The sequence below is a fragment of the Antechinus flavipes genome, chromosome 1 (assembly GCF_016432865.1).
Source record: "Antechinus flavipes isolate AdamAnt ecotype Samford, QLD, Australia chromosome 1, AdamAnt_v2, whole genome shotgun sequence".
Lineage (NCBI taxonomy): Eukaryota > Metazoa > Chordata > Mammalia > Dasyuromorphia > Dasyuridae > Antechinus > Antechinus flavipes.
The window spans coordinates 362898173-362922217 of record NC_067398.1 but is presented as its reverse complement, the minus strand read 5'-3'; the positions used below and the strand labels follow the sequence as shown (position 1 = coordinate 362922217).

General features: G+C 37.5%; 2 protein-coding genes across 2 annotated transcripts in view; one reads left to right on the top strand and one right to left on the bottom strand.

Annotated features, from left to right (window-relative positions):
• KATNAL2 (katanin catalytic subunit A1 like 2) overlaps positions 1-13328 on the top strand; it is a 130096-nt gene extending 116768 nt beyond the window's left edge. Inside the window, exons 14-16 of the mRNA XM_051969659.1 lie at positions 10092-10254; positions 12371-12473; positions 12971-13328. Of these exons, the coding sequence (XP_051825619.1) occupies positions 10092-10254; positions 12371-12473; positions 12971-13110 (406 nt within the window). The 3' untranslated portion in view covers positions 13111-13328. The remainder of the gene's footprint in view (positions 1-10091; positions 10255-12370; positions 12474-12970) is intronic.
• A 6999-nt stretch (positions 13329-20327) lies between these two features.
• HDHD2 (haloacid dehalogenase like hydrolase domain containing 2) overlaps positions 20328-24045 on the bottom strand; it is a 40990-nt gene continuing 37272 nt past the window's right edge. The window contains exon 7 of the mRNA XM_051969657.1: positions 20328-23756. Within this exon, the coding sequence (XP_051825617.1) occupies positions 23653-23756 (104 nt within the window). The 3' untranslated portion in view covers positions 20328-23652. The remainder of the gene's footprint in view (positions 23757-24045) is intronic.

Sequence of the window (24045 nt, the reverse complement as noted above, 5' to 3'; positions counted from 1 at the left end):
TTGATTCTTCCTTCTGGGAGTGTCTGGAAAGGATTCTTCTTTTCCACTGTTGCCACCTTAGTCTCCCTTCCATTCTTTCCTCCCTGTTGCGGCCAGGGTCAGTACTTACATGGGGTTTGTGATCTCATTCATATAGATACTCTCTCTTAATAGTGCAGATCACATGCCATCTATGTCGTATCATTGTCTCATCCTATAGAACTCTTGCCCCCTTTCTTCCATAATTCTTCTACACGGGATCCACTTAACGGCAAAAGTACTATGAAGCTGACTAGGTACACAATTGTAAGAAAGTAATTTTCTTCTTCAAATCTATCTCCTCATCTGAAAATGAGAGCAATGACATCTTACTGCCTGGCTCAAAGGGTTATTTTGGTTGTTTATAAACTTTAGAGCACTAAATAAATGAGAGCCGCAGCTATCAATCAGTAAGCATTTACTAAGTGTCTACTGTATACCACCTAGGAGCTAGGGATACAGGTAGAAAGAATGAAGAAATCCCTCCCCTCAGAGACTTGCATTCTCAAAGGGGAGACAAGTATGTACATATACATTTGAAGAACAAATAAACATGGTGTTTTAGCTACTATTCAGCATTTCAAACATATTACCGTGATGGGTGAAAATCCCATAAGAAATATAGAAGGGCTTGAGTGCTGGACATAGAAGAATTCAGAAGATCCTAATATAGTCCTCGTCTTCTATTCCTATTTCATTCTTGGCTTTTGGGCTTCTTAAAATATTATAAACACAGATCTAAATAGATTCATATTTTAAGTATGAGTAGATTTTTCTATGTCTATTATCTATGTTATTCCCCATATTATCTATGTCTTTTATCTGTGGTATTCCTCATGTATGTGGGGAATGAAAGTTCATATTACAAATCATGCTCTAGGCTTTATTCTCTCCTGTTTAATACTTTGAACTGGCTTTGGAAATTGTTGCTAGTGGCTTTATCAGGTGGGCAGTCTTCCAGGGAAAAACCTATTGCTAACCCAACTTTTCATTCTCATATTGGTACTAGATGGTTCTTTTACTGGGGAACCCAATTTCTATCACCCACATCACAGCACACATTTTATTTCAAATAAACAGAGAAAAAAGAATGTACAGAAATCTCGGGGGGAAACTGATTGCTGTCAGAGTATGTAGCACCAATTCTTTTCTCTAAAAAAGAGAAGTGTTTAGTGTTAACTATTGTGATTAACAACAACTGACTTTCCTGACTCAGCCATGAGTCGGGCTTGGGGAAGCAGGGATCATTTCACCCAGCCTAGCACGCAAGGGCCAGGGCTCACTTGTCACAGATATTCTTGTTCCCACTTCACCTGTGGCATTAATAAGACTAGATTGACTAGGAAGGACCTCTCCTTTCAGAGCATTTGAAAAGAAAAGCAGAAGAGCACAAATCCGGTGCTAAATTCTTGATTCTTCAAAATCCACATGGCTGATTAGTCTTTCCCAGAACTCTACAGAAACAATCTCAGAAGCTTTCATACAGAGCCTTACCCTCAACAAGCACTTGGATTCTGGAAAAGTATCTGAAAGTCTATGGCCACCCAACATAGGGCCAGGTCCTAATACATAGTATGCAAAAATGGATAACTAACATATATGCAAAATAGCTTGAGAGGGAAAGCCCTAGCAGATGAGGAGATCAGAAAGGGCTTCAGGAGGCAGGTGTCTCACAGGATGATTTCAGAAAAAAACTGGAAAGACTTATATGAACTTATATGAAGTAAAGTGAATAGAACCTGGAGACATTGATGAAGAAAGGCAAATGACTTAACTATTCTTTGCAATACAATGATCCAAGATGATCCCAAAATTAATGATGAAGCACACTTCAGAGAAAGAACTGATAATGCTTGAATACAAACTGAAGCTTGCTATTTTCCACTTTTTTTCTTTTATTTGAGTCGTCTTCTACAAAATGACTAATATGGAAATGTTTTACATAATTGTACAAATATAATCCATATCTGATTGCTTCAGGTCTTGGGGAATGGGGTGGTATCGAATTTGAAACTCAAAACTTTAAATAAAAATGTTTAAAATTTTTTGAAAAAAAAATCAAAGAAGGTGGTACTTGAATTGAATCTGGAATAAAATGATTCTAAAAAGTGAAAATGAGGAGAGAATACAGTCCAAGAATGGGGACACACAGATAGGGGGTTGAATATTATATATGAAGGCAAACAAGATGACCAGGTTGGAAAAATCTCAGATGTATTGGGGGAATAATGTGTAAGGAAGGGGGAAAGATAAGTTATGTAAGGGATTTTAAAGGGCTCTGTAATTGTGGTCTGTTTTGCTTGAGGCTCCCTTCTTGATTCTATCCCATTTCCCAACTTACCTCCTTCCTTTTATTCTACACAGTCAATCTATGGTCATTCTACTATTTTTTTTCTTTTTCAAAACCCTTCCTTGCAATTTATGAAGTTCCTTACTCTTTACTTTGCACTTCTGTGTTTTGAGCAATAATTTCGTGTAATACCTCAAAACAAGGAATAGTTAAGTTCTAACATTCTCCCCTCTCTGCTAGGTTTTTTTCTTTAACAAAGCATGTTACCTTGTTGCTTTGTTTTTCTTTTACTGAACTTAGAAATAGTGGAATTTTTAAAGGATAACAGTTTTTTTCCTCTCTTTTGAGAATGTAAGTTTCTCAGTCCTTTACTTTTCAAATGATGTCAAGATCCCTTCCAGCCTCACTCTGTGATCCCATGATTCTAAGTAGGAAAACTTAGCCGTTTTTAAATTATAGGTTTTTATTTTCAATTTTTATTTTCATTTTTTGACATTCACTCCTACAAAACCTTGTGTTCTGATTTTTTCCCCTCCCTTTCCCTCTCTCCTCTAATCAGCAAGTAATCCAATATATGCTAAACATGTGCAATTCCTCTATACATAATTTCCACAAATATCATGCTGTACACACACACACACACAAAAATCAGATCTGAAAGGGGAAAAAGTGAGAAAGAAAACAAAATGCAAGTAAACAACAAAAAAATGAGAATGCTATGTTGTGAACCCCACTCAGTTCCCACAGGCCTCTCTCTGGGTATAAATGGCTCTCTTAATCACAAGACCATTGGAACTGGTCTGAGTCACCTCATTGTGGACAAAAGCTTCGTCCATCAGATTTGATCATCATATAATCTTGCTGTTGCCATATATAATGCTCTCCTGGTTCTGCCCATTTCACTCAGCATTAGTTTCTGTCAATCTCTACAGGACTCTGCAAAATCATCCTGCTGATCGTTTCTTACAGAACAAATATAACATTCATATACCACAACTTGGAGAACTTAGCCTTGAATACAATGCCTTAGTCTCTGAATCCTGCTCTGTCTTGCACTGGGACATGCTAACTCTCCTGTATCCTCCCAGTTGCTAGTAAGCTCCTTGAAGAAAAGAACTTTTTAAAATAAAAAAAAATTGTTTATTTTCATATGCCCAGTGTTTCCAAATAGATTGGACATAAATAGGCGCTTAACAAATGCTGTTGAATGAATGAAAAAAAATGAAGCTCTTGACTCCCAAAAGTTTTTCATACTATGTGTCATCCTGATTTTAACCAGGAATCATACTTTATGTGCCAGACTGTTCTGGTTTGCATCTTTGGCCCAGATATGAGGATTTTGTGTCACTAGAAGTCAGCAATTTAGCTTTCTTTTAGCATTAATTTTTTTCTAAAGCTTTTTATTTTCAAAACATATGCATGGATAATTTGACAACATTGACCCTTGCATAGCCTTGTGTTTTAGATTTTCCCCTCCTTCCCCCCACCCCTCCCCTAGATGGCAAGCAATCCAGTATATGTTAAACATAGCATTAAATTTGGAGGGACATTTAGGGCAGCTCTGAGTTTGGCATATTGTAACTTTTCTGCCCTACAGAGAGTTGGTTAGAGCCAAGAACACCAAATAGGGCCTTTTAAAGGGGGCTAATAACAAATTGTAGAGTGATACCTCATTTACATCTAATAGTCTTATGTCTGAAACAAAGTTGAAAACCACAAAAGAAGAGGAAAAGGCCTTTGAGTAGAACAAACAGATTTTTAAAGTCTACTTACTAAGGTTCGTGTCTTCCAACCCATCTATTCACATTTTCTTTTACAAGCTGTGCAGCTGCTTTACTAGCCCACAGTTGAATCTGTCTGAAGAGACAGAAACATTTGATCTAGAGGACACAAGAACTCCAACCATAGCAGTCTAGGGTGTTCAGCAGAAGGCCAAACAGCCCTGAACACCCACATCAGTAGAAGCAGGAAGCCAAAAGTGCTTTAGCACAGCTGAGGGTGAGCTGGTGTTCTTGGCCCAGTACAGCAGTTATCAGCCAGTCACCTTCTGTGTTGGCCAAAGACAAACTCTGGCCAGTCTTACCAATTGGCAAAAGCTTCAAATGGGTGCCTCACAACAGACTGTGTTGTGGTCCCAGGCACCAACTTAAGTAAGCTTGAGGAGCTCATTAGTTTGATGGTGGGGTGACAAATTTTTCAGCCAAAGCAACTCCTAAAAATAATCTTTTTGGTTAAAAAGGGGCCATGGTCTATCTGAGTTGTGTATGTGTTTGTGAGTGTGTGTGTGTGTGTGTGTGTGTGTGAGAGAGAGAGAAAGACAGAGAGACAGAGAGAGAAGATACACACACAAAGAAACACACACACACAGAGAAAGAAACAGACACAGAGCAAGAGAAACAGAGACACAGAAAGAAAGAGACAGAAACAGAGAGAGAGACAGAGAGACAGAAAAAGACAGAAAGACACAGATAAACCGGGAGACAGACGGAGAGAGATAGAAACAGAGACAAAGAGAGGAAGAAAGAAATAAAAGATCTTTGAAATACAAAAACTGATATTGACAAGTTGACTCTAATTCATCCCTTAAAGATGAGTTAACCATCAAAGAAATACCATTAAAAATGGTATTTAATATCCTCAGGTTAAAAAGATAGGGTAAATGTGTGAAACATTCAGAAAGCTTTTAATACAATCTAGAACAATGATCTGAATCTAATAAAAAGAAAGATAGGGTAAATGTGTGAAACATCCAGAAAGCTTTTAATACAATCTAGAACAATGATCTGAATCTAATAAAAAGATGTAGGGATAAAAATAAGTTCCAACATGTGGTTTCAAAAAATTAACACAACTGCATTTGAGGGAAGATGAGACTAGACTGCAATCATTGGAAAAGAAAATCTGCATGATTTAGTACGTTAGTATCAGGAAGCAGTATGACAAGATAGTTAAAATATAACTAATAGTTTTGGTGTCCAGAATGAGGAAAGCAGTAGTACCTTGATTTGGTTAGAATGCATCAGCAATTAAGAATTCAATTCTAGATGTTGAAGGTGGGTAGAGTGTGACCGAGATGGTGAGGACTGTAAACCATATCATAAAGGACAAATTGAAGATGTTTAACTCAGAATGTAGAAGTGTTGGAGGAAAAAATAATGTCTTATCTTCTGTAATTTAAAATCAGAACTAGAGTTAGAAGGAATCCTAAAACCATCTATGTATACATAGAATCATATTTCTAATTATGTAATATATGAGGTTTCTTCCTGGTAGTCATCTGTGGATTCTGTATGTTGTCACTACAATGGTTCTAACATTTTTGGGCAACTTTGTAATTTATTAAAATGGGGTATTCAAAATTTTTAATTACTTAAGTTTTTCTAGAAAACAAATGATTCTTATATTATCTCTCTGGTCTTTTTCAGGTTTTTGTTATCACATGTTTTTCTGATTTTACTATCTTTAACTTTGTTTTAACATGTCTTGATATTGTTTAATGTTTAAAATCTGTTTTCTTCTCTTCTTTTTTTCAAGTTGCCTGATATATTGCTAAAGTTTTCTAAAAGTTTCTATTTTCAACTATCTGTTGAATTCTTTATCCCTTCCTTCAATTTTTAATGAGATCTTATCTCCCTTGGAATTTGGTATAATTATTCTGTAGTCATTTCTGGGGCTCCAGTTTTAGTTGTTGAAGAATTATTCTTTTTCTGCAATTTTGTTCTAGAATTTACTTATAGTATTTCTTTATGGCATTAAAATCTGTCCTTTCCTTGGTTATTTTCTCAGAATTTTGCTGGTTTTCTTGCCACCATATTCATGATGACTTAATTCTTAACTTTTCCCCTTGTTGAAGGATGGAGTACACTAATTAAATGTTTATCAAGGGGGGAACTCCACTATGAATGCTGATGAAGGCTTGCTGTGATTACTCCATCAATAGTTGTATAAAACCTTTATTATTTACTTATTTTAGTTCAGTAGGCTCTGTCACGTAGGGACCAGACAAGCCACCACTTGTGATAGACTTTGAGGTAGCAGTGAAGGCTATTCCACCTACAGTTAATTTCTGACTTTCTTTATTTCAGTATCATGGACCCCAGGGTGCAGTTGGGAGTATCTGGAATATAGAACAGCCTTTGTTTTTTGTTTACAAAATATAACAATTTCCTATAAGGATTACTTTATTTTTTAAAAAAATTTATTATAGCTTTTTATTTACAAGATATATGCATGGGTAATTTTTCAGCATTGACAATTACAAAACCTTTTGTTCCAGTTTTTCCCCTCCCTTCCCCCCCGCCCCCAGTTAGCAGATAAACCAATACATGTTAAATATGTTAAAGTATATGTTAAATACAATATATGTATACATATTATAGGAATTACTTTAAAGGTGTTTCCTTTTGATAGTAGTTTTACTTTCAAAATATTTCTTACTCTTTTGGAGGAAGAGGTAAAGAACCGTCAGTGTCCTTATCAAGAAATATTTTTCATTGAATTAATCATCATCATTAAATAACATTGAGTATCCACGCACTGCACAAGAAAAATAACAGTTAGTTGCTAGAAAAATAACAGGTAGTTGCTGCCCTTCAGAAACTTACAATGAAAAATGGAGCAGCGTTACACAGACATACACTTCAAAAGATGTATTGGCACACTAAAAATTGCAAAAAATGTGAGCTATATTTCAGGAAAAGCACAGGTTAAAAATCTGTATTTATTCTGGATTCATTAGGGAGGCATTAAACTTTTAGAGGCCACTAGCAAAGTTCAGCAGTATAGCAGTTTATAGTAACCTAATATTTATAACAATAAAGAACTTTTTATACTAGCAATAACATTTACATATTGCTTTAAAGTTTCCAAAGTGCTGTACATATGTTATCTCATTTGATCTTCCTAACACTCCTGTGGGGGCAGTTAGAATTAATAACCTTATTTTACCGATGAGGAAACCTAAGCTGAAAGATGTTAAATAATTTGCCTGGAGAACTGCAAGTATTTAAAGTAATGTTTGGAACTTCCTGACTCCGAGTCCAATGCTCTTAACCACTGTACTATCTAGTTACCTCCTTAGAGATCATCTAAGCCGTTCATTTTACAGATGAGGAAACTGAAACCCTGAGAAGTAGTTTGGTCAAGACAACACAACTAACAAGTAGCAGAAATAGGATTTGAAACCTAGGCCTCAGGTTCCAAATCCAATGCTTCCTCATTCACTGAAGAGTTTGTCAAGGATTGAAATGATTCAGTTTCCTAAAGTGCTAAAGTTATTTTCAGGAATAATTTGCCAGATTCTTATTGAAAAAAGGCATCATCACTACAGTAGAAATGCTAGTATATTCAGTTTGGATTCTTATCTTATTCACAGCTTTGCTTAGCCTTCATTGAATGATATCTCAGATCACCTTAATGGTATTGTACACAAACACACAACAGATATACACACATGCATATAAATACACGTGTGTATATATTTATATAAAACTATATATCTATAACAAATTCTATTTTATTTTTATTTTTATTTATTTTTAATACATATTGCTTTAAGAATTGTGTTGGAAGAGAAAAAGCACAACAAAAGGGAAAAACCACAGTAGAGAAAAAAACAAAGAGAAAAAAGAAGTGAATATAGCATGTTTTGATTTATCTTCATTTTCCATAGTTTTTTTTTTTTCTGGATGCAAATGGCATTTTTATCCAAAATTTATTGGGATTGCTTTGGATAACTTGAACCACTGAGAAGAACCAAGTCTTTCATAGTTTATCATTATCTTGCTGTTATTGTGTACACTGTGTTCCTAGTTCTGCTTGTTTATTTCAGTATCAGTCCATGTAAATCTTTCCAGGTTTTTCTAAAATAAGCTTGTTCATCATTTTTTTGTAGAACAATAATATTCCATTATCTTCATGTACTACAACTTATTCAGCCATTCCCCAATTGATGGGCATTTCCAATTCTTTGCTACCACAAAAAGAGCTGTTACAAACATTTTTGTACACGTGGGTTCTTTTCCTTCCTTTATGATTTCCTTGGGATACAGACTCATTAGTGACACTGCTGGGTCAAAAGGTATGTACAGCTTTATAACCTTTTAGGCATAGTTCCAGATTGCTCTCCAGAATGGTCGTATCATTTCATTCACAACTCTACCAACAATGCATTAGTGTCTCAATTTTCCCACATCCCCTCCAACATTTATAATTTTTTCCTGTCATCTTAGGCAATCTGAGAGATGTGGTTTTCTCTTCTTTTTAAAAAATATATGATGATTCTCTGGGAGCAGATTTCTTGCGGAGGTTTTCTGGAGGCAGCCTTAGTTTCAGTTAAAAGTAATAATCACCCCAAATACAGCCAGTTGATAAAATCCAAAGGTTTATTTTCTCCTTCCCAGTCTTGTCTCTTTCCTTGGGCCTGGTTAGCTTTCTTAGAGGCCTCTCTCCCTCCTTGGTTCCAAGAGCTCTTGCAGCTTGTCCTTTGCCTCTGCTTTCTTCAGCCTCCAGCCAGCACAAAGGTGGAAGATAGAATGAATCAGACTCCACCTCCGAGAGTGGGCTTGTGGGCTTCTGTATCTCCCAGAGTGCTCCTTGGCCCTGAGAGTTTCTTGCTTATATGCTGTTCACTGAGTGTACATCATTATATGACTGGAAACCATTATTTGTTGTAGGATTAAACAATTCTAAACTAGATTTAAACGGTGTCTCCTCAATTCCACTTAGTACCTTGTTTCAAGTTCTGGCTCATAACATCTCCTTAAAAGATCAGATCAATCATACTGAATCATGTTAAACTAGATAATTATTGTCTCTATCAATGCTAATGGCTTAACACGTTGTAAGGATTCTAACAGAGAGGTACCTTAGAATTGTTTTAATTTCCATTTCTCTAATCAGTAGTGATTTAGAGAATTTTTTTCATGACTATAGATGGCTTTAGTTTCATCATCTGAAAATTGTCTGATCATATCCTTTGACCATTTGTCAATTGGGGAATGATTTGTATTCTTATAAATTTGACACATTTCTTTATATGTTATAGAAATGAGACCTTTACAAGAAACACTGGCTGTAAAAACTTTTTCCTATCTTTGTATTTCCCTTTAGTCCTGTTTCTGTTGATTTTGTTTGTGCAAAAACTTCTTAATTTAATTTAATGTAATCAAAGTTATCCATTTTGCATTTCATAATGTTCTCTAGTTCTTCTTTGGTCATAAATCCTCCCTTCTCCAAAGATTTGATAGATAAATTATTCCTTGTTTTCCTAATTTGCTTATAGTATCACCCTTTTTGCCCAAATCACATACTCATTTTGACTTTATTTTGGTATGGGGTGTAAGATGTAGGTCTATGCTGATGACATATTATTTTCCAATTTTCCTGGCAATTTTTGTGAAATAGTGATTTCTTATCCCAGGAGCTGGAATTTAGGGGTTTATCAAATATGAGATTGTTACAGGCCTTGATTATTGTGTTGTGTCTTCTAATCTATTGCACTGATCCTCTACCCTTATTTCTTAGCCAGTTCCAAATGGTTTTGATGACTGCTGCTTTATAATGAAGTTTTAGGTCTGATATTGCTAAGTATAACAAATTCTTTCTTCCCAGTCAGCCTGGGAATAAGTATAATATTTGCTCACCCAGCAGAGATGTTTCATAATTGTTAACGTACAAAGTAACTTTCTACAAGAGAGTAGCATTAGATCACCTTTAAGTTACACTATTTGGCCAAGAAACTTTCACTTCCACCCATCTTACTGTTGTTTCTGATGTGTTCCAGGGAATTAGACTGTGCGATGTTACGCCGCCTGGAAAAGAGGATTCTGGTGGATCTCCCCAGCAAGGAGGCAAGACAAGCCATGATCCGCCATTGGCTGCCCGCCGTGAGCAACAGCGGTGGCGTGGAGCTCCACGCTGAACTGGAGTATGGCCTGCTGGGCCAGGTGATGGCCAGCTCCCCCATCCCCAGCCTGGCGCCGTGGGGTCTATTCTCTAAAGCACCTCGGCCTAGCTCAGACTTTAAGGAAATAAGGCTGGCTTCCCCAGGAGCTTAAGTAAACAAAGTTGTCTTAGCCAGGATCTTGCCAATATAGTCAGTTAAAGTTTGAAAAATAAGGCAGGGAAAATATTAAAGCAGAAGCTGTATTGCCATCTCTGAGGAGTTTGGGTACTGGGTAGAAGGCTGAGAGATAATTCCTTCCACTTACAGGGAGTTTTAAATTAAAGGGAAAGAATGATTTTGTTTAGTTTGGGGAGGGGGAAGGATTCTTCCATTTTTGATTCCCTTTCGGATTTGAGTATAAGGAAAATGTCAGATACTCATGCTATAAGTGCAGCTCCTGGCACAGCTTGGGGACCCATGGGACGTAGGGATATCCCAGATTACTTGACAAGGGAATTTCTAGAGATGACCCTCTTCTTCCTCTATACTATTTTGCTTGATAATCTCAACTCCCAAGGATTCAATCATCATCTCTATGTAGATGGTTCTCTTCTGGCCCTAAAATCTCTTCTGACTTGTCTGTACATCTGACTATTGGATATATTGAACTGAATGGCCCATCTATATCTTAAAATCAACATGTCCAAAATGACCTCCCAGCCTCTCATCTTCCTAAGTGGTGAAGAGTACCCCCATTTTCCCGGTCACCCAGGTTTGAAGCAAAATTGCCTCCTCATCTCCTCAGTCTTTCACCATTCATATCCATTCACCCGCCATGTCCTGCTCTTCCCTCCTGGGACCCTGACCCTCTCTGATGCAGGCCCTCCACCTCACTGAGCTATTGCAGTAGCCTGCCGGTGGGTTTCTCTGTCACAAGTATCTCCTCACTCCAGTCCATCCGTCTCCCACTCAGCTGTCAAGCCTTGAGCACATGGCTGATTATATCACCCCTCTATTTATTTGGCCCCAGTGGACTCCCTGTTACCTCCAGAATTAAATATGAAATTCTTTGTTTGGTTCTTAAAACCATTTATAACTGGCCCCTTTCTGTATTTCCATTATTCTTATACCTTGCTCCCCTCCATGATTAATGGCACTGGCCTCCTGGCTCCTTTTGTGTGGGTCACTCCATCTCCAGACTCAGCTTTTTACTGGTCATTCCTCGTATCTTTGTCCTCCTTTTTATGCCTCTAGCTTCCTTCAAGTAACTGAGTCTACCTTTTGCCAATTTTCCTTAATTTTAGGACCTCTCCTCTAAGATTATCTTTAACTTATGCTATCTTTATTTCATTTGCACATCTCTCCCTTTCTCTGTATTTTCAACACTTAGCAGAGTGCCTGGCACATGGTAGATGTCCAATAAATGTGTGTAGATTAACTGACTGGAGGACATTCCCCCCCAAAAATTTCCTGTAGGGAATTGAAGCAAAATTCAGTAGTTCTTTAGCACTAATGTAAGAGATGCTGTACCAGAGAATGAACCATGAGACTATAATCCCTATCCTCAAGGAGCATTCATAGTAGTTATATATAAAAAGTGAATGAATAAGGACACAGGTCGAACTGAGTGCTCTGAAAGATCCAAGGAAGGAATAACATTTCTCCAGCTACAGGGGGAAGGGAAGTGTCATGGAAGAGATGGTACTCGGCTGGACCTTGAAGAAGGATTTCAGCAGCAGAGATGGGGGTAACGAGGTTTCTTCTGAAAGTTTGGAGAGCACCAGTGACAAGCGTTACTTGTATATTAATTCCTGTCAGCCAAGAGTTTTATGCAGAATAAGACAGCTTAGTAGCTACAGCACATTAGATTGAGGAGCCCTACTTTCTTCTAAGTTTTACAGGCATTCATCCCACCAGTAAAGTGGGACAGAATCTCTTGAGATGGTAGAAAGTTGTTTAATGCTCTAATTCATCCACTTATCAAACCGTGATATTCATCATTCTCTTGAAAACCTCTGGAAATTGCTCAGCAGTATCAGAGCAGGGAGCTCTCTGAGCACATACAAAGTATAAACAAAAGGAAAATCAGGGCCCATTCACCTCACGTAATAGAGAACATTCAGGAAAATGGACTTGTATTACCAGCGAACTAATGGCTTGTTTTGTTATTACTTCAGGAGACTGAGGGCTACTCTGGCTCAGACATCAAACTAGTCTGCAAGGAGGCAGCCATGCGACCTGTGAGAAAAATCTTTAATGCACTTGAAAATCTCCAATCAGGTAGATGAGAAACTCGATGAAGACCATAGTTGTTTTTATGTTTTCTAGTCTTAACACCCACCAGCAGGTGGGGCTTGGCCCCTGGGCCTGGCCTAGACTTGCAACACGGACCTTGTTAACAGGTCTGGGGGCTCTGGGCTCCCTCCACCTTTTTTAGTGTCTTGTTTGGGATCGTGTTTGCTTTCAAATGATTAGTACCCGAAGGCCCAGAGTTCTGTTTCTTCCGAAAATTCCCTTTTACATCGAGCTGTCCATTTAAGGCACTATATAAATATTACATAATGTTTCGATAAAGCTACATTTAGGTCACCTTTGGGTCGGGATTTCAGAGGCTAGACTCAATCTCGCATTAAGAATCTCCTTCCCTCTCTACTCTGAGCTTCACTGCATTAACCATTAAGTGTGCTACATTATGTATGCATCACATTGATAGAAGACCTATTAGCATTTCGACAGCATTGATCAACATCAGGTCGATTATTGTTGTTTTTATCTAGAGAACAGCAATTTACATGCCATCCGGCTGGACACCGTGACTACCGCAGACTTTCTGGATGTGATGGCTCACACCAAACCTTCTGTCAAGAATCTGATTCAGAAATATTCAGCCTGGCAAAGTGACTATGAATCTGTCTGAATTTACCCTTGCCCCTTTCCCATCATCCACAGGAGACATCATAGATTTCAAGGTGTTATCACTACCAGTTTTATAAGTGGGACTATAGAAGAGAAAATTCATTCAGTTGTTGGAAAAAAGTCTTATTTCAGAAAACTTGCGTTTAGTGTATTTTCATTGGAAATCTGAGATGCCTTTTACATTTTATATGATAAATAACAAGATATTGTGAAATCCAATTATATGTGTGTAATATTGTTTATCTTCTACAATACAATGTAGATGTTTTCTCAATTTCTTTGCATAAAACTTTTATGAACAATTTCCCACATTAGTTTTCTCTTTAAAAATTATTTATTTAGTAGTATTTTATTTTTTCCAATTATGTATAAAGATATTTCCCACATTAGTTTTCTCTTTAAAAAATTTATTTATTTAGTAGTATTTTATTTTTTCCAATTATGTATAAAGATATTTCCCACATTAGTTTTCTCTTTTAAAAAATTATTTATTTAGTAGTATTTTATTTTTTCCAATTATATGTAAAGACCATTTTCAGTATTCATTTTTTTTTTTTAAAGATTTTGAGTTTCCAAATTTTTCTCCTCTTATTCCCATTTCCCAAGATGGGAAGCAATCTAATATAAGTTATATACCCACATTTTAAAGTGTGTTTTAAGGTTGACCCAGTATTTTCTTTTGAGGAGAAAAAGGTCAAATTAAAAAGTTATATTGGTACTACACAAATGATCTTGGAAGGATCCTGTTGAAAGCTGTGTCTGAGAGCTCATTTGACAGCTGCCATTTCAATGACTGAAAAGAAAAGGAACACTAAAAGAGTTAGCCAACTTTTAATTAAATGTTTAAAATATTCCAGGCATTCTGGTAAACTTTTGGGATACAAATAAAGGCAAAAAACCACTGCCCCTGACATCAAAAAAACTCCCCTTCTATTGGGGAAGACATGTAAATAATTATATACATACAAAATATGTATACAGAGTACAGACAGACTGGGTAGAAGAGGAGTGGGAGTAAGTTCAGTCACAATTGACTTGCAGGTTTAAGCCTGGCTGACTGGAGGACAGGAACGTTCTTGAAGGCAAGGTGGACCTAGAGAATTTGAAATGGCTTAGTCACATCTAGGTGGAGATGCCCTAGAAGCTTTTGGTGACAACTGCTAGTCCTTCAGTCCCTTAATTCTCTCACAGGCCAGGCCATCTCCCTTGCACTAGCCATCACCTTGACACATAGATGACCCAACCCAATTCAGAGTCACATTACCAATTGCATCTTGCCAGGTTTCAACTTTGGACAACTACCACTATTCTCTGCTTTAGCCCCTATACAGGGGCTGCTGAATGTGGGTGCAAAAAAATCACATAACTGCTCTGTCCACTATATTTATATATAAATATATAATTAGGCCTATCCTGCTGTTAAGCAAATCTTCTAAATCTAATGTGTCCATGCACTATCCTACTCTCCAGAACAGCACTTCCAAACTTTTCCTCTCCCCAGCCCTGAGCTGAGAACTTTGCTCATTATTATTATTTTTTACAAAAAATAATTGAGGCTATTTGCCATCAGCTCTCTCTTTTTCCCTCTTCTTCATCTCACATTCCCTCAGATGCCTTCTGCCAGTATCTCTTCTTTCACCCATCTCACACTCAGGTGCCCTTCCTCCTTATCAATGCCCACCCTTCATCTGCATCCCTTCCTCTGATTTTGTCCCCTCTGTCATCTCACTTATTCATTTCTTTTCATTCTGTCCCTATGTACTAATTTCTTCCCTTCTGCCTATAATCATGCCTATGTCTCTCTTAACCTGAAAAAAAAACCTTCATGTAATTTTTTTAAAGCTTTTTATTTTCAAAATATTTGCATAACTTTCAACATTCACCCCAGCCAAACCTTGTGTTCTAATTTTTTTCTCTTTCCCTTTCCCCCCACCCTCTTCCTTAGATGGCAAATAATCCAATATATGTTAAACATGTGCAGTTCTTCTATACACTTTTCCACAATTATCATGCTGTCATGTAATCTTTCCATCTCTGCTAACTATCACCATCTATTTCTTGTGTCCATTATGATCAAACTTCTTGCAAAGGCTGCCTGTGATAGATGCCTCCAATTTTTCTCCTCACTTTCCTAACCCCTTAGAATCTGGTGTCTGCCCTCATCGTTCTATGGAACTTTTCTCTCCAAAGTTACAGTAATTTTAAAATTCAGATCCACGGGACTTTTCTTAGTCCTGTTTTTGACTTCTCTAGAGTCTTTCACTGGGTTGATTACTCTCTACTTAATAATTTCTTCTCGCTGTTTTCAGAACACCTTTCTCTCCTAGGTCCCCTCCTACCTAGCACACCATTCCTCAGTCCTCAAACACCTCTAACTGTAGGTATCTGTTCTAGGTCATCTTGTATATTTAATTATTATTTCTGCTGATGATTCTCAAATCTACCCATCCTGCCCTAATTTCTCTGCTGATCTCCAATCTCGCATCTCCAAATGCCTTTCAGACATCTCAAACTAGATGTCTAATAGACATTTTAAACTTAGCATTTCCAAAACCAAGTTCATTATTTTTGCCCTCGAAACCTTTCCCTACTTTCCCTATTACTGCTAAGGGTACTGCTATCCTCCCAGACCCCTAGGTTTACAAACTTGACTTCTTACTATTTCATCTTTCCAGATCCAATCTGCATTTCCTCTTTGCAATCCAATTTTCTCCTTACAACATCTCTTAAATACACTCCCTTCTCTCCTGATATTACCACCTCCGTGGTGAAGATTCTCATCATCTCATGTTTAGACAGTTGCAATAATCCACTGGTGGATCTGCCTGTCTTCAGCCTCTCCCCACCCCAGTCCATCCTCCATTCAGCCACCAAAGTGATTTTCCTAAAACAAAGATTTATCCATGTCACTCTCTTACTCAGTAAAATCCAATGGCTCCCTATTGTCTCCAGAATGAAATAGCCTCTGTTTGATATTCAAAGTTCTTCATACCCTTCTCCATCCAGCCTTTTACACCTTACTCCCCAATACATATTCTTCAATCTGGTGATACTTTTTGATAAACAAGACACTCCATCTTTTGGCTTCAGGCATTTTTTATGTCTCAAATTCTCATGTTTCTCATCTTCACCTACTGACTTCTCTGTCTTTCATTAAATACCTTTTTTTTTTTTTAGCTTTTAAACTTACTTTATGAATTTAAATACAATTAAACAAAAACAAGTTCCAGATAACATAGAATCATATTTTCATGTGCAATACCCAACCACTCCCCCTTCTCTTCTCCATGGAAATTCTCACCTATTATGATGGCTCAGAGCTTTGTAATTTTTAATTTAAAAAAGCTAAAGGAAATAACCTCTTTTTATTGAAGCTTTTTATTTTCAAAACATATCCATGGTTAATTTTTCAACATTGACCCTTGCAAAACCTTGTGTTCCAAATTTCTCCCCTTTCTCTCTTCCTTCCCTAGATGGCAAGTAATCCAATATGTTTTTATTATTAAAGCTTTTTATTTTCAAAATATAAACATGGATAATTTTTGACATTCATCCCTACAAAACCCTGTGTTCTGTTTTTTTCTCTCCCTTCCCTCCACCTCCTACCCCAGTCGGCAAGTGATCCAATATATGTTAAACACATGCAATTCCTCAATACATATTTCCACATTCATCATGCTGCATAGGAAAAATCAGATCAAAAAGGGGAAAAAGTGAATAAGAAAACAAAATGCAAGTAAGCCACAACAGAGAGAGTGAGAATGCTATGCTGTGATCCACCCTCAGTTCCCACATTTCTCTCTCTCTGGATATAGATGGCTCTCTACATCATAAGTCCATTGGAACTGGCCTGAATTACCTCATTGTTGAAAAGAGCCACGTCCATCCAAATTGATCATCAAATAATCTTCTTGTTGCTGTGTATAGTGATCTCTTGGTTCTGCTCATTTCACTTAGCATCAGTTCATGTAGGTCTCATTGAGTACTCTCTTAATTTTAGTATTTTTTCTTTAAAATAATTTTCTATTTTTCCCTTATTTGTACATATTTGCTTGTGGTCTTTCCCATTAGTTTCTTGAGGGCCAGAATTGTCTACCTCTGTACTCCCAGAGCTTAGCACATTGCCTGGTACATAGTAGGTAGTTAATAACTGTTTATTGACTGATGTGGTTCTGGAGTTCAGGAGACAGGCTATGGCTAGATATATAGATATGGGGATCATTTGCATGGAAGTTATCACTGAACCCATAGAGGCTGATTAAATCAAGGGCATGACATGGATGGATATCTAACAAAAGATATTGAATGTTCAGAGCAAAATCAGAGAAGAGAGCATCCAAGAAGAAATGGTGTTCAGTGGAGACCCATGTTTCTGAGAAGTCAAGAAGGAGGGAACTGAGGAAAAGGCTATGAGATTTAGCAATTAGAAAAGGATCAAAGTGTTTGTAGGGATGATGACCTGGGAAAGAACTGAAAGAATGGAAGTCACAGGGAGCATGAGGACCAGGGTCATAAAGCATAGGGAAAGATGAAATGATAAAAAGTTATTCTGAGGGCTGAATTTTGTATTCCTTGAATATAGAAGCAGAAGAGTCATAGATGATGACAAAATAAAGTGTGTGACCATCTCTCTATGTGGCTGAGGTGGAGTTGGAAGATTTGAGAAGGCTTTGGAGATAGAGGATTTATGCTTGAGATTTTTGGCTTTGTCACCTAAGTAGCCATTCCATATATATGGAATAGTCAATTCAGTTGACTTTTAGGTAAAGCACTGATAAGTTAAAGAGGACCAGGGAAGGAAGGGTCTCAAGATCATTTCATATTGAAATTGCCATTGAAGATGAATAAGCTAAAGAACAGAGGAGTTAGGGAGACAGGACAAATATCTTAAGTCTTGTTGTGTGGGGAAAAATAGATTTATGAGGTTAAACTAGGAGCAATGGGTAGAATTTGTAGAAGGGTAGATTTAAGCTTGATATAGGAAGTCCTTCCATAACAATTAGAGCTACCCCAAACAGGGATAGGCTGTTTTCTAGAGGCAGGTCTCCAGAACACCAGACTTCAAGCAAAGCCTGGGGGGGACCATTTCTTTTGGGATGTTCTCCCTCCTCTCTCTGGTGCCTGCCTAAAATGGCAGACAATCTGATATAGGATTAAACATATCTGGGGGCATAATTCTCAAACCTAGGATCATACCTACCCTGAAAGACTTCGAAACTTCATTGAAGTTGAGGACGTGTGTGGTTTAGGAGAAACAACATAGCAAATACAGAGAATCTGGGTTTGAGCTTCAGCTTTGTCATTAATTATTTGGGTAACTTTGAGCAAAGCAGTCTCTGTACCTGATTCCTTATCTGCAAAATGAGATGACTGGAAGACTGTCTGCCTCATGGGCTGATGTGGAAAAAAAGCACTGTGTAAATCCCGAAGTGAATGATCATTGTGATTACTGCACTTGAGATTGCGTGTACAAAGGGCATTGGACTTACTTCTGGCTTTATTACTATATCAAATCACTACTCTTTCTGGGATTATTTTCTTATTAATAAAATAAGGGAGTTGGATTAGATCACAGGTTCTTAATCTTTTTTGGTTATGGATTCCTACTCAGAATGTTCCCCCTCCCCTGAGGCAATTGGGGTGAAGTGACTTGCCCAGGGTCACATAGCTAGGAAGTATTATTTGAGATCACATTTGAACTCAGGTCCCCTTGACTTCAGGGATGATGCTCTATCCACTGGCCATCCAGCTGCCCCCGGAATTTTTTAAAATATAAAATATAGTACATACCAATGGAAGCCAGATCTCAGTAAAAAAAAAAAAAAATTACCATAATCAACTTCACAGACCCTCTGAAAGTTTAACACAGACCCCTTGGCAGTTCTGTGGATCCCAGATTAAAATCCTGGGTCTAGATGACCACTAGGATCCTTATAGCCCTAATACTGAGTACCTATGATTCTTATGAGTAAATGTGAGTTTTATCATAGAAATTTGGATCACAAAAGCACCTTTTTTTCCCTTTAATGTTGGTATTTGGATGTTTTGAATAGATAATGTGTCATAAAAGGTGAGATATTTTTTAAGGTAATTATCTTCTCCCACTTCCACGGCATTATGTATGATGCCCCTACCAAGAATCTCTTACCCACCCAAGTGTGCTGAAGGAGAGAATCTAGACTATTAGATATATTAATGGTATGGACAAGTCACTCGCACCTCTGACCTACCTGATGGGAGGATGGTTGTCCTAAGGATCCAATGGAGGACTATATAAATGTCTGTTATTGGAAAAGCAGCATGGTACTACGGACAACCCTTGATTTGGCAGTACAGGTCCTGGATCCCAATCCTGAATAATTAATTACTATTAAGCAGCCAGGGGACACAGTGTGGGCCCTGGAGATAGGAGGACCCGAGTTCAAGTCCTCAGCTCCCTACTGTGTGACCCTGGACAGGTCACTTCACCCTGGGTCCCTCAGTTTCCCCATCTGGGAATGAGCTGGAGGAGGAAATGGCAACCCCCTCCACTATCTCTGCCAAGCAAACCCCAGTTCGTACCTTCTGACTGCAAAGGCCGTGCACTTTCCACCGTATAGTGCTGCTTCTCCAACCCCTTGGTCTTCTCCCTGATACTTTCCTAGTGCAACAGATGGCGTGGAAGGCTAACAGGGCAGGAAAAGGAACTTGGATGAATCCATTTATTTATTTGTTTAAATGATCTGACATCTCCGACAGCTTCATGAAATTGTAATCTTCAGGGAGCAGCAGCCTTCCTCAGTCAGCGCCTACAAAGTGAGGAGGGCCTGAAAACGTGAAAAGTCGGGGAGACTGGCAGCAGACATTGCAGTTTCCAAGGGGAGGAGGGATTCAGTGTGTCGAGTTTAGGCCTGAATCCTTACCAATTAGCTGTGGCAAATAGCTATTCCAGGCCAATGACCTTTCTCAGAGGGTTTCTTACTTAGGCACGGGTCTTCATGACCTTGGAGGTTCTTCCCCACCTCGATTCAGCCAAGTCAGCCAAATGGCTCCCAACTAGCCCAAGGAAGGCCCTAAGCAAACAGATGTTAAGGTTCAAGTGCGGTTTGTCACTAGAGGCAGGATTTGTAGTGAATTTCATTTAATGCTCAGCCTCTGAATACAAATAATTCTCTATTATAGGGGCCCAAGGTGTTTAAGATTTGTAAGAAGACCCAAAGCTGAAAACAAACAACAGAATTATTGTTCATACAGTTTTATTTTAGTTCAATTTTATTTTATTTTCATTTCCAAATTCTCTTGCTACTCTAGCACTGAGGCAAAACAAAGCCCATTGCAAATTCCTTCATCAGTCATATTCACCCCTCCTCCCCAAAAAAGAAAGAAAAGAAAAAAAAAAATGCCTTCATCGTACAGACATTTTTAAGGATTTTGACCAACCTTCATTCTCATTTGGAGAAAGTAATAGTAAAAAAAAATCCCTAGAGGGACTACTCAAGATTTCCAAAGAACTTAAAAACTTCTAACACTTGCTTATTTAGTGTTTAAAAATGAAGTGAAGAAGTGTCCTTAAACCTACTTCTTACTCTACTTTTCCTCTAGCTTTTTAAAATGAAAATTAAGTTGGTTTGTGTGTCTCCTATATAAACAAAGTTAGAGTTTGTTTTGATTAGAGATATATTATACATATATGTACAAGAAGGAACAACACAGCAACTTAAGGATTTAGTTATAATCATTGCTTTAATGATATCTATCTTTAATGATAGCTAAACTTCCTATCAATTCTTAAATTTGTTAGCACTGCATGTTCTGGGCACATTAAATATCTGGGGAGCAAAGACTGAGCCCTAGAAAGAACCTCAAAACTCAGTTTCATTCAACAAAATCATACCAAGTGTCTACTGGTCTCAGAAGATAAATGTGAAAAATAATAAAATTTCTGTCAGGTTCACAATCTCATGAAATTGCTATTAAGTTCTCCCACTTCCTGGCCATGGTAAGATTATACAAAGATTGACAAATACCATAACCCATAGTCTCTGTCTCTTGTCACTGGACGGTCGGAAAACAGATCATGAACTGAATCTCCTTCTAAAAGAAACGGTTATGGGGATGTGCCAACAATATACCAGTTTATCCAAACCTTAAGAGTCTTCAAAAATTATGGGCACCTTTGTGAATGTCCTTTGATATTTCCTCACCAAAATATTTTTCTAGTTCATTTTTTCTCATATTTGGCTTTACTTCAGTGGGAGTGGCAGTTAGTTCTGCATATCATTCATACTGATATTTGCAGGTTATAGCTCATTTTTGGCATATTCTTTTCAGAAAAAAATTGAAATAAGCTCTTTACAAATCATTAGAGAGAGCTGTCTTCATGCCTACTCTTTCCCTTCTAAGAGTTGCAACTTAATTAATGCTTCTTTCAAGAAACAGATCCTAACTACCCAACTCACACTTTCACCCTTCTTTGAACATATATAATTCTTTTGTTATCGATACTGCAAAATTCATCACTTACCCTGGCTTGTGCTGTGCTCTAATTATTTCCTGTTAGTCTTGCCTTCTTATCCTGGAGACCAGGATACTTTTCTGTATTCCCTAAAGTACTTAGTACAGAGCTGGATATTTAACAGGCATTCAACTACTTAACTGAGGTTTAAAAAGCAGCAGTAAGAAGCAGGTATTTAGGTACACAGGTAACCAGGTACACAGCCAAAGCAGCAAATCTCAGAGGACCCTGTGCTCAAAAGTGCCTAAAAAACAACTGCAGTAGTTAGAATCCTCTCCAGAAAGATTTACCCTTAGAGAAGTTTGGGGTTTTTTTTTCTCCCTACTGAAACAAATTAGAAAGCTCAATATCTGCTTGTCTGTTTTGATTGTAAAAATGCATTCTAAATATTCAGAGATTATAAACAGGATTTTCTTTTCCCCACTCCCACCCTTACTCTTAATTGGAGGTGCCCCTGCTGCTGATACATACACTGTGAGAAACCCAGGCTGAGACCCAGAGCTTTGTCTTCTCTGGCACTATTTTTCCTACTTTTAAAGCAGTGAATCAGTAAACAAGGGCAGAATTAATTATTGTTCATACTTTTTTATTTTAGTTCAATTTTATTTTATTTTCATTTCCAAATTCTCTTGCTACTCCAGCACTAAGAAGGCAAGGAAAACACGGGTAGTTCCAAAAACATGGAGGAAGATCTAGGCAGCTCTGATTTGTCTGTGTCCCTCTCATATGCTTTCTGAACTTGTGCCTTCTATGGTCTGTGTGATATTCAAACAGCGTTTGGTAGCCTGAGGAAAAGGACTGAATGGAGAGATGACGACCACTTCAACCCAGCCTTCTCCAAAACTACACTCAATGAAGTACCAAAACACACAGCTCATTAACACCAATGAGTTTCAATAAGGTGAATGCTATGATGATGTACAATTACATTCTAATAATTTAATGCCCAAGAGCCCTGTACAACAGCAGCAAAGGACTGGGATTATCACAGTATGCAAATGTGCAAGAAAAATCATTACCAGCTTAGGCCCCTTCATTTTGGTGGATTTAACATGAGAAGAATGATCCATGCTAAATGACGGGATTTCATTTTACAGCTGTACTAAGCAAGTACATAAAAGCTTGAATATGTCCCAGTAGCTTCTAAAAGATTTTTCCCATAGTGTTAGAGGGAAAAATAATGAAATCTTACAAATGTACAGTTAATAGGACCCTGGTGGACAGTAACTTCAAAAATGCATGGTCTATAAGACATTAAAGGCTTGATTTTAGTTTCTGCACTGTTCCTGTTAATAACAATGTCTAATTAAAACATCTGTAAAATACTGATAGTTTTAATTTTACATAAAATTTCCAAAACAACTGTTACACAGCATAATAGGTATCTGCAATGAATAGGTTATTAATGGTAATATTATTTTAAATTAAAATCAGGCTCTAAATTTAAATTAGTCGTTTCTGGCTAATGAAGAGAAAAAAAAAGTCACTCGTGATGGGAATAATACAGCAGATAATCTAGTTTTCATCATCAGTTAAAGCAAATTCACTTGATTGTTTGGTCTAAGGGATAATTCATTTTACTTTCTACATGTTTCATTTGCTTCAAATATTTGATGGGTTTCACAGTTGCAATCAATACTAAGTCTACATAAAATACTAAAACTACAGGCTATTAACACTGTTTTATAATTTTAAAAAACTGAGTCAACTTTATTCACACACTGAATACTATCCCCTCCCAGAGTAATTGTTAAAAGATAAGCAGAACACCATTCTTAAGGTAGATTTTCTTTCGAAGGACTGTCTAAACTGGTGGATATTTTAAAAGGAATGGCATAAAATTTCAGCTTTTGTTTCTTCAGGTTTTATCATGTTCACACACACATAAAAAAATAACCAAAGGGGATTAGTCCTAAGGCATGGTAACTGGCTAAAGTTCGATATCTTTCCCTCCTGCTTCTATGTATTCTGGTCCAATGAGTCTTCAAAGAAAGATGCATTCTGGGAAATAAAGTTATATTTCAAGTTGGTTCATGTTGTCATCATCCCTTAAAGTAAATGTTGTAGGATGTGGTCCACAGCATGTGGGAAACTCTCACAGGTTAAATAAGGAGCTGGATTAATTTTCTCTTCATCTGCTGTTCGATATTTCCCTGAAAGTAAACAGAGCAAACAAAGGCATTTGCTTTGGATGTTAAATTAATCCTGGTCCTAGAGCACCTAGGTCATCCTGGAACTTCCCCTTTTTCTCCCCTCCCCCAGTCACTGGAGAACCAGAAGGTAACCATGTCCTGCAAAAGCTTTGATCTAAGAAATAGTTCAAACAAACTTCACACTCAACATTTTCAGAATCACAGGAACTGCTCAATGATAACATTACTGTATTGTTTTATGGCAACTTTAAATTTCTTTCACTGCCAAAATCATCCTCCATCCCCCCAT